The sequence below is a fragment of the Macrosteles quadrilineatus genome, unplaced genomic scaffold, assembly GCF_028750875.1.
Source record: "Macrosteles quadrilineatus isolate MER2022 unplaced genomic scaffold, UCM_ALF_1.0 Scaffold_7__1_contigs__length_78375512, whole genome shotgun sequence".
Taxonomy (NCBI): Eukaryota; Metazoa; Arthropoda; class Insecta; order Hemiptera; family Cicadellidae; genus Macrosteles; species Macrosteles quadrilineatus.
Window position 1 is genome coordinate 22037429 of NW_026542600.1, and position 16106 is coordinate 22053534.

At 32.9% G+C, this 16106-nt stretch overlaps 1 protein-coding gene across 1 annotated transcript in view; it reads right to left on the minus strand.

Annotated features, from left to right (window-relative positions):
- Nucleotides 1-15177, minus strand: part of LOC128997821 (glycogen [starch] synthase-like) — a 35046-nt gene extending 19869 nt beyond the window's left edge. Inside the window, exons 1-2 of the mRNA XM_054423563.1 lie at nt 14927-15177; nt 7962-8106 (exon numbers count right to left, since the gene is read on the minus strand). Coding sequence (XP_054279538.1) covers nt 7962-8100 — 139 coding nt within the window. The 5' untranslated portion in view covers nt 8101-8106; nt 14927-15177. The remainder of the gene's footprint in view (nt 1-7961; nt 8107-14926) is intronic.
- Nucleotides 15178-16106: the final 929 nt, after the last annotated feature.

Genomic DNA, 16106 nt, shown 5'->3' on the forward strand with positions numbered 1-16106 from the left:
CAAGAGAATGGATGTAGAAATAAATAGCAAGTTCAGTTATCAGGGCAAAAACTTATGCGCCCAATCTGAAAATGATTATTTGAGTGACGTCTTACAGCGCATTGGGACCTTGGCCTGATAAAGCTGAACTCCAACCTAACCTTGGTCTTTTGTTATCAGCTATCACAGACCTTTGATGACAGATTCCAATTTTAAAATTAAATAGGGCGTGTCTAAACAGCATAGCTATCTTTGAATTTGGCTAAAAAATTACTATTTATTATTTAAATCGTGAATTAGTGTGAATAAATACTAGTTTTAAAAAGGGGTTGTCATTTAGAGACAGATAACTAATTTTGAAGCCAGTAGTCACCCTGCATGTTCTTCATATTCTTACGTCGCTCGTTTATTTGTATTTCAATGATAGAAAAACTGTTACTTTGTGGAAATCAAACACTTGTTTATGAACGAATAATTGTCATGTTTTCTTCAGCAAACAACCATCAACATTATAGTGACAAAAGCATTAATAAAGCCAATCCTAATATCATGGGCAGTTAGCAGTTTTTTATTGCACAAAGCCTGTTTTACTATTTGTCCACACATGTAAACAACAAATACAAATCACAAAATTACTTAAAATAGCAAAAGATGTTATACTATTGCAAAATTTATAGTAAATTCTTATAAAACACCATATGGTAGCATTAAAGACTTAAATATCTCTTCAAGTGGCATAATTGTCCATCATCTGCAAGATCTATTGCCAGTACTGTATTCACAATTCTAGGCCTATGCATCATTTAGCCTTACCGTACTTATTATTTCACAAGCATGAAGGTGAGATGGATATTTACTGTATCCATGCTACTAAAATTTTGTATTAATGCAAGAAATAAAATAAATATGCAATTGATAAAAATAAAAGGTTTTCATAAGCGCATTGATAAGTAAGGTATAGGTTTTGTCTTTATAAAAATTCTAAATTTAATGAAGGTGAAAGACAAAATCAGCCAATTATAAAAGTGCATTTTGAATGTATTATTTGAGATAAACCATACCAAAATACCACACTGATTCAGATGATCAACCAACAGCAATATTATCCATAAAATGTTTAATGTTTCAATTAATAACCACAGAAAAATTGTACAGATTCAAATTACATCATCTCCATAAGTGTGAAAGATTGACCAGGGTTGCTGCAATATTGACTCAGTATTACTGCTGCTTTGGAGTTTTAAAATTGTATTCAAAATTTAAAATGCTTGTGATCAGTAATGATTGCACACAGAATTAAATCGTAGTTTACATGCCAAATATGCCCATTACTTGTTTGGCACTTCGGCCAATAGAACTTGCAAGTTATTCTGGTACCGTGGTTTCAAAACCTCAATAGGACACTGAAGTAAACATTTCTATTTTATGTAGTGTCAGGAGCAGTAACACAACTAGTTTACCCTCTATTCAAATGGGGAATAAATCTGACATATCTATGAAAATATTTGAGTAAAAATCCAATCAGACAAATGGAAGTTTGCTTAGTCTGCAGGTTTGCTGCGACAGGGATATTTTTAAGGATGATGTGGATGTTCGAAGGCTGTCCCCTCACCCTTAAATATGGAAAGCGATTAAGCCTAGGCCTATATAAAAAATAGGAAGAATGTGTTTTTGCTTGAAAACTGTAAAAATATCAGGTGGAATCAGTAGGGACTCATAGATATTTTTTAAAGTTTTGGGGAAGGACCTTTCCAAGTCTCCTCTTTCCAAGTCCCTCATTGGGTTTGAAAACTAGAATCACATTCTACAAAGAATCAACAGTTTTAATATCATCTATAATTCATTTGGGTATAATTGGTAGAATCATAGTTCATCAAAAAACCATCAAGAAATTCCACGGTCATAGAAAATAATAATGATTAGATATTAAGTTCAGTGGTTGAAGATTTTCAGTGCCATTACAAAGCTTGAATATCCAGGGGCTTTATAATTTTTCCCTGGTTCCATAGCTAAGACATAAACTAAAATTGTTCACATTTAAGACATATTGTCCAACAAATTTGGCTGTACTTAAAAATGGAAGATCATTTTTAAATGCACAGTAAAACAATGTTGGAAATCCAACTATTCAATTACAAGTTGAAGCCAGAGAATAGAGCTTAAAGAGCTTAACTCTTAAAAAGGAAGCTTAGCTTGGCTTTGGCAGAATTTAATGAAGTTCCAATTAAATTTTAATTACTATTAATTCACTGTATACATTTATAAATTGCAAATTTCAAAAATCTGAAAATAAGTCAAAATGTGTTTCATAAGCAAAAATGAGTGTGTCCAATTTGTTGCTGCAGAAATGTCTTGTTTCTAAAGATATTTATTTTTCTAAATCACTGTCATACACTGTAAGGGCTAATTGCATATAACAAGCACATAGTGTTTTAAAACTACATGTTATTTATTAATAATTTCCAACTGTATATTTAAGTGATAAGTGACTTTTTTGGGAAGCAACTCCTGTAAAAAATCAGGAACTTGATATGTGAACCTATTCGTATTATTTTTACAATACAGTCTTATTTTACAAAGAAAAATAGTCAAAACAAAATGATGAAGCTTCAATAAATAGATACTTAGGATTTGGCAGCTCTTGGCAAGAAATGGACGTTCTATTTGGGTCCAAATCAAGGTTATCTTACAACAAAAGGTCAAAACTAATAACCTTTCACTGCGTAAACAAAGTTCTATACTCATTATCTCAATTGGGCTTTAACGTAAAGATAATAAAAAATAGCTCAATGAATTGGTAGGAGATAAACAAACTTATTGTTGATTACATTAGGAACACCTTTCAATTTTAACATTTGCATAAAAAATGAGGGATGTAATCAATGACAAATAACAGTTAATTTTCAGCTTGAAGTTAAAAAACCTTGGCCTTTACTATCAACTTGGCTAGTTTTTCTTCCTCTCTAGAATATATGCAGAGAAATAATTGATCTGTACATTTTTTCCTTACTAAGTAATAAAAAGGGTCCTGTTATCTAGTTTTTCAAACAAGGAGAAACTAGTGAATAGATTTCCCAAGTTAATACTGATATTAATAAAGAAAATAGCAAATGAGTCTTTGATACATTAAATTGCAACTATATATTATAAATAAACAATATAAAATGTTCTTTACTCAATAAACATGAAATATGTTAAAATTGTTTCTCAGTTTTCTCTATTGACAAAAAGGCAAATAATTGAAGTTTTTGGTTACGTGCAAATTAAAGGGTGGAATCTAGATAATTACCAAGCAAAAGTTATGCCTCCTAAGAACTTTTTACTTGTCTTTGCCTACAATTACAAGTTAGAACCAAACTTCAACTTTCTGTAGCAATAATTTTGACATATGTATTAGTAAATTGAAGTGTACGGTTTAAACAGAAGTATTTTCAAGTGTAAGATGATCATTGAATTAATTTGAGAATTTGCCAACTGTAATATAACATGATAAAGATTTCTAGGGTAGGATCCCTTAAAAGAGAAATGAAAATGCTTTAAAAATAAAGACCTATAATGTAACAATATTACAACACCCCTGCTACAGCAAACATGCAGACTAATTGTTCATCTTGCTTCTGCAGTTTACTCTTCAGTGCGTAGAAATAGCTTGAGCTAGAGTTATAAATGTTTAACGTATAAAACTTGGGTGATGAAGGTCATGACTTAACTTAAAACCATTGTCAGTTGTCACAACTTAGGACCTCAGTATCTTAAATTTTTGGTATGGTATTACACCTTGATAACTCAAACTTTGCTGACTCAAAAAACTCGAACTTAACCACTTCAGGTACAAGATATCTAGTTCCTACTGTATTTATTGCAGTGAAATATACTATGTGTTGTTGATGATGAACACATAAAAATATATATTCATACGATAGTATATTTTTAAATATTTATTAATCGGACATTTTATTGGACATTATCAGCAGACAATTTTTAGAGTAGACAGCTGATGTCCTCAACTCCAGCTGATTTTTTTAACCCTACGATAAAAATAAATTGCACAATCTTTCGTTTATTCACACCAATAAACAAAAGATTGTGCAATATTAGAATAGGTGGGAAATTCAAGAATATATCAATATTAAGTATTTATGCTCCCACAGAAGAAGTAGAAGAGGATGAAAAAGACCTGTTCTATGGCATGTTAGAAGACGAGATAAACAAGTTACCACAATATGATGTAAAATTAGTTATTGGAGATGCAAACGCAAAAGTAGGAAGGGAAGAGGTATGGGCAGAAATAGGAGGTAAAGAGAGTCTACATGAATTAACAAATGAAAATGGCCTGAGACTTCTAACGTTAGCCAGCTCAACAGACATGAAAATCTGCAGCACAATGTTTCAAAGAAAAAAAATTCATAAAGCTACAAGGACATCTCCGGACGGAAAAACTTTCAACCAGATAGATCATGTACTCGTAGACAGTAGACACATAAGCAGCATTACAAATGAGCAAACAGTAAGAGGAGCAGAGTTAGGAACAGACCAATTCCTAGTGCTTATTGGTATAAGACAATGAATAGATTTAAAAAAGAGGAAAGCTGTGAAAATAGAAAAGTTAGATACAGAGAAAATGAAGTTACCAGCAGTACAAAAAGAATTTCAAATTAAACTTAGTACCCTAATAGGTTTGAAGTATTAGAATTGAAGTATTAGAAAACGAAACGTTGGAGTTATCAGAAACAGAACCGGATCTAGTCAAAAAGCAATGGGAGAGAATTCAGAAAGCTGTCAAAAGTACAGTAAAAGTAGTATGTGGAAAAAACCAAAGATGATAAAAAACCCACGGTTTACAGAAGAATGTCAGACGTTGATTGACAAAAGAAAAGTAATTAAGCTTAAGTGGTTATCAAGTAAGAAGGCATTAAACGAAGAAGAACAGAGAAGGGCAGAACAGCTAAGAATGGAATACTGTGAAATCAACAGAAACACTAAATTATTACTCAGAAGATGCAAAAGAGAATTCCTCAACAGAAAGTTGACAAAAGCAGAAAGTGATAGAACAACAAATAATGCTAGAGATTTTTACAGAACAATGCACTTCTTCAAATCTGGATTCTCGGCACGGAACTATGGTATTAAAGACAGAAATGGCAACCTAGTAATGGACAAAGTCTGCTGGGATTAAAATATGGAGAGACAATTTTAGGGAACTCTTAAACTGTGACAGCATAAGAAATAAAGACATAGAAGACAATTTAAATTACCACAATGTGCAGCCTAATATTATGCCACCTACTGAAAAAGAAGTACTGTAGAAGAAGCCATATAAAACAACTGAAAAATAATAAAGCCCCTGGAGAAGATGAAATGACAACTGTGACAATCAAAAGCGGCGGAAAAGTCCTTATGAAAGAAATACACAAATTAATAATTAGGGTATGGGAAACCGAAACTATACCAGAGGAGTGGACAGAAGCAATTATAATTCCTATCCACAAGAAAGGTGATAAACAGTTATGCTCCAACTATAGGGGTATATCCCTTCTGAATACTGTTTATAAAATATTTTCTAACATTTTATTATCAAGGCTAAATCCCTTCACGGAGACCATAATTGAAGAACTTCAAACAGGGTTTATGAAAGGAAGATCTACAATTGACCAAATCTTTTTGCTGAAACAGGGAATTTCAAAATACTGGGAGTACAATAAAAGTGTACCTATATGGAATCTTTATTGATTTTAAGAAAGCATATGACAACATAGACAGAAAATCACTCTTTAAGAACATGGAAAAGCATGGTATACCAGAAAAGTTGATAAGATTAACAAGACTATGCATACATGAGTCCAAAGCTAAAATAAAAATAGATGGAGAAATATCTGAAAGTTTCCACATAAACACAGGGGTGAGACAAGGAGATGGAATTTCTCCAACACTCTTCAATATAGCTATAGAAGAAGCCTTACCTACAAAAGACAACAAAACCTTCAAGGAGGCATAAAACTGGGAGTAGACTTAAATATATTGGACAAAAATTGTTCACTTCGGCCGAACGCTAACAATAGACATGTAAATTTCAACATTGCCAACTATTCAATTAATTGTGTGGAGAGCTTTAAATATTTAGGAGTTACCGTCAACAGTTCATATTCTGAAGATCTGGAGATACAAAGTAAACTAGCAAATGCCAATAACTGTACAAAACTTTTGTCATCCAAACTGTTATCAAGATGCTCAAAATTAAGATTATACAAGACCATTGTACAGCCAGTGTTATTGTATGGATGTGAAACATGGGTTCTCTCCGAAAGAAATTAAGAACGTTTGATGGTGTTCGAAAATAAGGTACTTCGTAAAATATTCGGAAAAATTTAGGAAGAAGGAGTTTGGCACATAAGGAAATATAGAGAGCTGCGTGCCCTATATAAAGAGCCTGATATAATAGCGCTTATAAAAGCCAAAAGAATTAGTTGGCTAGGTTATGTACTTGGGTTTTGCACACTCCATCAGCCTATCCCTGTCTCTGAGCCCTGAGGGTATGGTTCTCGAGAGTGTTGGGGGTTCTCCCCTGGAACCTCAATTGAGTTAAGGGTGTCGCCACCTTTGGTGGATAGGTTCATCCGGGTGGGTCCCACTTCTATACCTGCCTCCTTTTGGGAAACCCTGATGGCCTGGCAGTGATGTTGGGCTAGACGGGCAAACGAAGTAGATCGGGTGCTGGGGTCAAGCCCGCTGGGGATTTCTGGGGATCTATCCGGCCCTGGTTATCCCTGGTTCCCAGCAATGGGTAGGCCTCGATCAGGTAGTGGTGTAAATAGGGGGTTGGTCCCCTTCCTCCTGGCTTTGATTGCGGGTTTCGGCCTGTCAGGGATTAGATAGTTCCCGAGTGTTGCTTGCACTGTGTTGCGTTTAGGGCATTCCATTATGGTCCTTCAGGGTTTCGGCCCTGGTGGAACCCATTTGGAGTGTGCGTGCCACCAAGTAACCGGTATCCCTGGTTAGGATTGAGGGGTAACCCTCTTTCTGAAAGGTTGCTTCGGCAGCCGGTGAGCTTGATGGCCTTAAGTCATCCGCCCATGGTGTGTCCAAGGTTGGTAAGTAAGCTCCGGCCTACACTATGGGTCCCGGGTTATGTTTAGTTATAGGTACTGGGTTACAGTCGGGGTGTTTTTGGCTCCTTCGACAAAAAATGAAAATGAAAATGAGGTCATGTACTTTGGAGACAGGATGGCACAAGACTGAAGGAGGTTTGTGAGGCCGTAACTACAGGAAGACGTCCGTTGGGTAGGACTAAATTAAGATGGTATGGCCATGTCAAAAAGGATGTGATCCAATGCGGAGGAGAAATCTGGATGGCGGAGGTCTACGAGGCAAAATATCAACTGAGATTTGTGACGCCCCATCAGTAAGTAAGTATGATAAAAATAACTAATTGGACCAGGAACGCTTTGATCGAAAACAGCCGCTTTTGCTGCAGTGTAAGAAAACTGTATATTACATTAATAGTCCAGAAATTGGGTTTTAACCGGATGAGTATGGTTGTTCCCACGTGAGACAAAGTCGGATTCGGGATTACCATCCAAGTATGGTTAACCTATTTCGGACAAGTGATGTGCGATATTTTTTGCCATATTACTTTTAACAGACCCAACAATAAAAATAATTGTACAAATTTGTTCATTCCCACCGACTAAAGCGCCCAACTATCACTACTAACTAATTCTAAGGGAAGTTATGTTGTTTGTTTATAATCACTTATTGTCAATAATAATAACCAGCTGATATCCGGTAAAATTCATTACCGGTACCATACCATACTCTAGTACGTCATCTGATTAAGCAGGCAGCAAACGGCTATTTCCTGGACTAAAATCATGTGTGTAAACTCTTTTAAAACAAAGTCGTTTGGTGAAAAAGTTAACTACCCACTATGTCTGTTTACCCACTATGTGATATTTAATCAAACAAATGCTACATGGACTGTTTACCTTTATTAGCAACCTCCCACGCAATCTCAAAGGTCCATCTGTTGTGAAGTGCTGCCCTTTGTCCTCGGTCCATAAACACACTGAAGTCATGTCCGCTGTCCACGCGGTAAAACCTTTTGTTGGACTTGTTTTGTGACATTTTAACCTAAAAGAAAATAAATGTTAGACCACTCAGAGTATTAACCCAATTTAACTTGTAAGTATATATACCATCACAGGGAACAACGTGTTGTGTTTAAAACTAAAAGTTAAATATTGAATAACATACCAAAAAGTGTTTTTATGTGAAATAAATACATAATCTGTGGCTGATAATAAATCACCACAAAAAATATTTTAAAAAACAAGTGAGGATTTCATTAATTTGCACTGGAGGTAGATTGCTAAGGCTGAATGAAGTGGTAACAAAAACTCATAAAACTCTTTGGTAACAGTAAATACCATGAATAATAGGCTAATGTTGTATTTATTAGGATATTATCATTGTGACTGTGGTATAATTAAGTAAATCCATTTTTATTTTCATAGTCAATATAAATGTGTTTTTGCTAATTGATTTGCATTAGTAATAATGGTATGCGGTAGAACATTATACCAACGTAATAATAATGTTACTTTCTTAGTCAAATATATATTTTTCCTTCTGCAAATACAACTTCAAACTGTGGGATGTCTTATTTGGACAATGCGAATCTGATAAGGTTAAAATTATTGAATGTCAATTTTATATTACATTGGATGTCATTGGATTTTATATTTATCAGATAGAAAGCAATACGTTGAAATCATGTCTAATAAAAACAATTGGCTGGTAAAAAACAGATCAGAAACAAAAGCTTATTACTTTGGTGTCCCTCAGGGTTTAATACTAGGCCCTGTTTTATTTCTTTGCTACATTGATAAGATTCCAAATGCACTGTTGTGTGTACCTTGTGGAAATATGTGTTTATATGCTGAAGACATTGACTTAAAAATTACAGGAATAACAGTAGAACACATCAAAACGGATACCTTTATAGAACTTGCAAATATTAAAAATTACTTACTATCTAATAATCTCGAAAAAAAAAAACAAAAATTAAACTAATTTTATATCATTTTCAACTAAGCAAAGTAAAAACAAAATAGAACCGTTGATTATTTTGGATTCTGATGAAATCAAAGAAGTTGGAAAAATAGATTTTTTAAGTTTGAAAATTGATAAGCACCTATCCTGGCAGGACCACGTTGATCATGTTTGCTCAAAGATTAATTCAGGGATATTTGCATTGAAAAATATGTCTTATGTATGTAATATCAGTACTTTGAAAACAATATAAAATAATTCTCTTGTCCATAGCCACATTTCATACGGCATATCTTTATATGGAACTACAACAAAGAAAAATCTTACTCGAATCCTAAAATTACAGCAAAGGGCATTAAGAACAATGATAGGATTAAATAATGATGTAAGTGTAAAAATTCATTTTAAACATTTTAAAATGTTACTAACTGTCTTTGCCCAATACATTTTTGAATCTGCTCTCATTGCGAGAGAAAGCTTACCAGATAACGCACAATTATGCTACAATAAGAGGAAAAGCCCTTAGTATTATATAAATTGTAATTTTAGCTTACAACTGTATTTACTAGGTTAGGAATTTGCCACTAATAAATGTACAATATACAATTATTGAATAAAGATATTGAAATTAAATGAAAATGGCAACCTCTAATGATAAATTACATAAATATAAGTAGGCTGAGAAGTATTAAATGTTGATATTAATAATATAATATAACATTAGCCTTAATTGCAATGAATCCTATCATAACATTTAAGATATATAGCCTGATAATTAATTTGACAGTCTGTTTTCTAAAAAAAAAATGTTCTAATGCAAGTTATTTGCTGTTTTGCTGACTCTTAAAAAATGTACCATTTAATATACCAGTCAGGATACTATTTTATAGACTTGTGGTTGAATTGAAATTTCCTTCTTTTAATTCAATTTACTCATGAAATACAATGATGTAGGGTTTTTTTAAACACGAACTAAATCATCTTTCAGCTCTTCCTATTTGGAAGGAATTAGTATAGCAGTATTTACATGTTTTTACTTTTAAGATATGAAGTGCTCATCTGTGTTGTATATTGAAACCTGATATAAATATTAGGGTAATAGGAATCAATCTCTCCTTGAACAGGTATTGGGAGACCTTCAAGACTAACAGGAAAGGAAGACATTTTATCATTTTGACCTTGCCTTTGATACTGTAAACAAGCATGGCTTTGTGGTTCTTTCTTCATTATCAAACATTCCATGTTGGGAAGATAAAATGTATCTTCTAATAAAGTGTTTATTATATTTAAGAATATAATTATCCATAAAAATTGAAAGGCTACATTCAAATATGTTGTATATCAAATAAATTATGATTTAATTAAAATAAAAGTATGTCATTCTGAATCTAGATCCACAATGGAATAGTCAAATGATTGTTACTGAAATATATATTATGCATTCTTTTCCTGTTTTCTACATACATTTTTGAACATGCAAGGCAGGAGAATAATATAGGCTTCTGGATACAAATTTAAAATGTCAAAGTAAAAGCAAAACAATTGAAAATAAAGATATTAAAAGTAAAGAAACAGATAGGCCTACTTTCTTTTTGTGAATTTCCCATAATAAGCTATTACCGTAGTTCTCATGGTAAGACCTAGACCCAAGACCAATTTACTTTTTCATTTTGAGGTCACCAGAGAGCAAAAATACCCTCCGTTCAAATTCATATAGGTATATATATTTACTTATTTATGTAGGCTATATGTGTGTCCGTTAGAACGATAACTCGAGCAAAAATGATCGGATTTTGATGAAATTTCGTACAAATGTGTAAACCTACATTTATTCAAACAAGTTTGCGAACCAGCATAATCGGACTATGGGAACGGGGGTATATGGGGGGTTTTATGGGGTAAAAATTGGTATTTCCCATTTTTTACTATAAAATCATAAAACTTTACAATTTCTTTACAGACCATTTTGTAGAGCTTAAAAAAAGAAATAATTTTGTGTATTGAAGCGTTGTTCTATGCCTAACGGTTACGGAGGTAATAAAAAGAACTTTAAATTTAAAATTCCCATGTTATTCTTATGAAGAATTAATAAACTGTTGTAGTTTGCTTGTTTATGGACATATTTGAATCAAATTTGGCAATTTTGTTAATTTCATATTAAACTATCAACATTTCAATCAAAAACACACCTCAATACCTTCCTTGTAGCTTGTAGCAACAAACCTAGGTACTCATTAAAATTAATGTTATTATTTAAATGGGAAATAAATTTGAGAATTTTCAGGGAATATTTTAGTAGAAATCCAGTCAGTTAATGGGAATTTGCTTAGTCTGCAGTTTGCTGCGGCGGGGGTATTTTCTGTTAAGTTTTCAAAAAATCGCTTATAAAATTACGTTGAATTAATGTATTTTTGCGTAATTTTCCAAAACAGGGAATGTTCTCTATATACATGTGAGACCTAGGTCTATAAATTCTTCAATAGATAGGCTAAGCTATGGAACCTAAAGGTTAGCTCGGTACAATTGTCCACAAAATTATAACTTAGTTTTATATCTATTAATGATTGCTGGGATTTGAACCTGGAACAACAGGAATAAAGCCTACGATTTAAACATAGACCAACTGTGTCTCTAGTTTTAGTTAGGCTACAGTTTTAATGTTTTGGCAAACAAAATTTCATTGGAAATTGGGTTTTTGATTGTACATGCCATTGGCATTTTCAGTAAAAGGAGTCCAAACCACATAAATTTTTGGGACATGCTAGTAATCGAACCCCTCTCTCATGAGGCGTAGTTTGAGGCAATAACTACTAGGCTAGCAACACAATACACTTTACCATTCCACCAGATAATTGTCAATATGACTTTCTCGTAGATTGTCAGTATAATTTGGTATAATTGTAAGGCTTAGGTTTGGCTTTAAACTCGTTCATTTATGTAATTTTTTTAACAGGAGAAGCTTATATGGATGACACTTAAAGATGCTTTAGAGCATAACATAAACATAAATTTCCGCTTTCCCCTTCAAACTTTGAACTGCTGGTTGAAAAACTAATGCAACCAATATACAAGTTACAATACTTAATTACCGTTTAGTGGTTATTGACTGTGATTTACAACACTTGGTGTGAACTGTATTTTTGTTATTAATTACCACCCTGATTTTATTGAATAGGTTAGCTATCACAGATACATGGACCACACTTTCGAGAAGCAAAATCACTGTTAATGTCACAGTGAGCTAATGTTAGCCTATGTAAGTTTATGTTGAAAACCTTTCAATTATGACATAGGCCTATTCAAATTTGAATTGGAACAGACACAATAATGAGCAGAATAACCAATTCACTGTTGCAATTAATATTAGTTTATGGTTCAAGGAGTTAAAAAAGAGATTGGTATAGTATTAAGGAAAGGTGACAGAAACGTACTTTTAAAAACATTTTAGGATACAAAAAAATTACAATTTTCCTTCAGACATGCAATAAGTTGTAAAAGGCTAATTAAAATCAAAATTATAAATTGAAAACTTTCTATGGAAGTGTGAATAAGTAGGCCTAGCTGTAAAAATTCATAAGGCCAAGTTGAAAAACATGTTGCTCTACAGTTGACACAGTTAATAATTATTTTCACTAAGCTGGCGTTACAAACTGTGCTACCATGAAAGTAGTTAGGCTATGAGTGAAGTGATTAAAAAATCTACTTATCTTTAGGCATAACAAGAAGATGTGGCTACAGCTTCTTAACTGGGCTACGCTAGCAAGTTTGGTTAGTTAGGTTAGGTTATAACAGTTTCATTTTATAATTTAATATAAACTTAAAATCTAGCCTAATGAAGGTTTAGGCTACTAATGGAATCGATATGTTCAATCAATATTAGCTTAGCCCAGTTAGTTATGAAACTGCACCCGCAGGAAGATATAAATAAGATTGTTAAAAAATATTGTAAGCCGTCAAACCTTAAAAAGCACAAAGGTTAATACTTTTTTGTTTACTAAAATAATCTGGTACTTTCCTGTTAAGTAAAGAGAACATTCATTATTATCGATGATTTATTTTCGATAGCCTATATCGATATTCTTGCTTTCCCTTACGATCAATATTCCTTCTGTTTTAATATCTTGCATCTTCAAACACATTTTGGCCTTTAAATTACAAATTGCGAACTAATCTTGTTTAGGAAAAAATAATAGCCTATGTAGGCTAACTTAAAGTGTAATAGATTAAGAAAATAAAACTGTTCTAAACTAACATAAAATAACCAACCAAACTTGCTGTACCATTTCAAAATCCTTTTTTAACAGAAAAGGCATATATGGGGAATATCAAACGGAATTTTGAAATAGCAAGTTTGATTAGTTAGGCCTAGGTTATAGTAAAATTCAATCTTTCCTGAGGCGTATTACTGGCAGAACCAGTCGACCGCACTAATAGCCTCGTCCCTTGGCCCTATTGTGTGTGCGCTCGGAGCTGGGCATGCGGCGGCCTGTCCCAAATTAGTCATTCCTGCTGGCTCCAGTACAGTTATGAAATTTTTTATTTTAATAAATAAGTTTAAACAAATCACATAGCGTAACGCATCGTGATCGCCTGATTATTTTGATATAAAATTTGAAGAAATTCGACCAATTCCAAGAATATTAACAGATTCAAACATACTAGAAGTACTAAAGCTATATCTTATACATAAACTCATGTGATTTCATACATTAACGTTTTTTATAGTGGTTTTGGGTCATGAAACATATCCCAGGAGTCGATGTCTGTTTTCACCTATAGTTTACCATGTTTCCTGACTATCACGCACCTAGGTCATTGTGACCCATGTGATATTTTTTTATTTCCTTTATGTAATGCTGCAAAATAATTTGTTGTAAATAAAGAATTTCTCTCTCTCTCTCTCTCCTGAGTTAAAATTCCCTGGTTTCCATTAATTGTTTGGCATAAAAATAAACATAAAAATACCGTACGTAAAGTATGGAAAAGAAAAGTTCCCCGAAGTTAAGTTCTAAAATTGTACAGTATTGTTTCGTAAAATTGTTGAATAATATGGTATGTTTTTCTCAACAAACAATGTTTTTGTACAGTTTATTCCTACCATGTCCTAACTTATATATTATATGGAAAAATGCGTATTAAGTTACATGTTTAATCGGTTATTATTCATGGAATTGGTCGAATTTCCTCAAATTTTATATCAAAATAATCAGGCGATCACGATGCGTTACGCTATGTGATTCGTTTGAACTTTTTTCTTAAAATAATAAAAAGTCCATAGGCCCTAACTGTACTGGAGCCAGCAGGAATGACTATTTTGGGACAGGCCGCCGCACGCCCAGCTCCGAGCGCACACACAATAGGGCCAAGGGACGAGGCTATTAGTGTGGTCGACTGGTTCTGCCAGTAATCCGCCTCAGGAAAGGTTGAATTTAACTATAGGTTAGGGCCTAAGTTAGTTAAGAACAGTTTTTATTTAAATATAATTTTGTTTAAATTGTTTCTTGATAAGTTACTGAACATAATTATTTATCGGATCAAAAAAAATTTATAGCCTAAGTTATATCGAAAAGAAATCATTGTTAATAAAATAATGAATGTTCCCTTTAACAGGAAAGTAACCAAAATTCCTTTATGCCTATCTAGGCTTTAAGTAAATATGTGAAACTGAACTAGGCCTATCTCTTCAATTAACTTTGGTCGCATGTAATTTGGCGATCAGTGATTAGGATGTGTTTTAGAGGTTATGTCAACACTCAACAGTTAAGCAAAATAATATACAACATGCATTTCAATTTCCTTGTGGATGATAGTAAACAATTGTGGTATGAGCTAACTGAACTATAATAAAGTATATAAAACGTAGGGCTACACAGTAAATAAAATAATGGAATACCCTTACCAAAAACAATGACTAGGGCTTCAGTTAGACACTCATCTAAAAACACACTTTTCTTTTTAAGTCTCTACAGTTCACAAAACTCGCGAACCGGCACAACAATAGCAATAATGTTTTCTATGGTTGAAAACAAAAACCAGCATTGTTTTAAAAACCCATACTGATCCAGTTAACAGTTTACAGAGGTCTAACTTGCCAAACTAATTTCAATTCTACTAAGTGCATTCCAAACAGGACCAGCCTTGAGCTTTCGTTTGCCCATGTCGTCGTCGTGACCTTTGGCAGAAGTCCCAAGGTCAGGAAGTCTGCTAAACAGCTGTTATAAAGGTTCTTTTTCTTTATTCTTTGGTTTTAAGGCACACTTGATTAAGCGTCATGCAGCTTTGTACCAGTAGTTTATGTTTGTACAGTATATAAAATATCTGTATATAAAATATCACTGTTGTGAATTTGTCTGAATCATGCATTGACATGTTTTATACCTTACAAAGGTTAGTTTATTTTAAATTTAGTTTTTATAAAAATGCATCAGTCGATCCGTCGGGAACCCATGGGTTGAGGAAAGGAGTTTTCTGCTAAATCACTAAGGATGGTCGGGGGTTAGTGCTTGTATTTATTTATTTATCAATCCAACGGCAATACACCAATTTACATTTCGATGGATGGCTAATAACATTAAGGATATAATATTGAAGTATAACATAAAAATAACAAGTGCTAAAGTATAACAATAAATAACAATAGATCAATTAGTTTTTACAACAACCAACAAACAATGTAGTTGTAACTTATAGTTTGTTATTCATAGTTTGTTATTTATAGTTTGTTATTTATAGTTGTTATTTATCTTTTTATGTCTTGTTATTGAAGTCTTGTTTTCCAGTTTTTTTCACTACTTTTGTACTGACCTGTGATTTTTTTCTGCTTCTTCTGCATGCAAGACATTGTATTATTCATGTAAAAATGGTGCAACCGTTAACAAATAAATAAATAAATAAATGTCAATTAGTTTTTTTATTGTTAATGTCAGATGTGCTGTTTGTTTTTTATTGTCTAATGTTAAATGTATGTTTTTATTGTTGAATCTCCTGTTACCGCCCATAGCAATTTTAACAATTTTTTTGTACTATATATTGTTGAGTTTTATTCTGTTATTGTGACTTCTTTTAACTGTTAAAAAAAT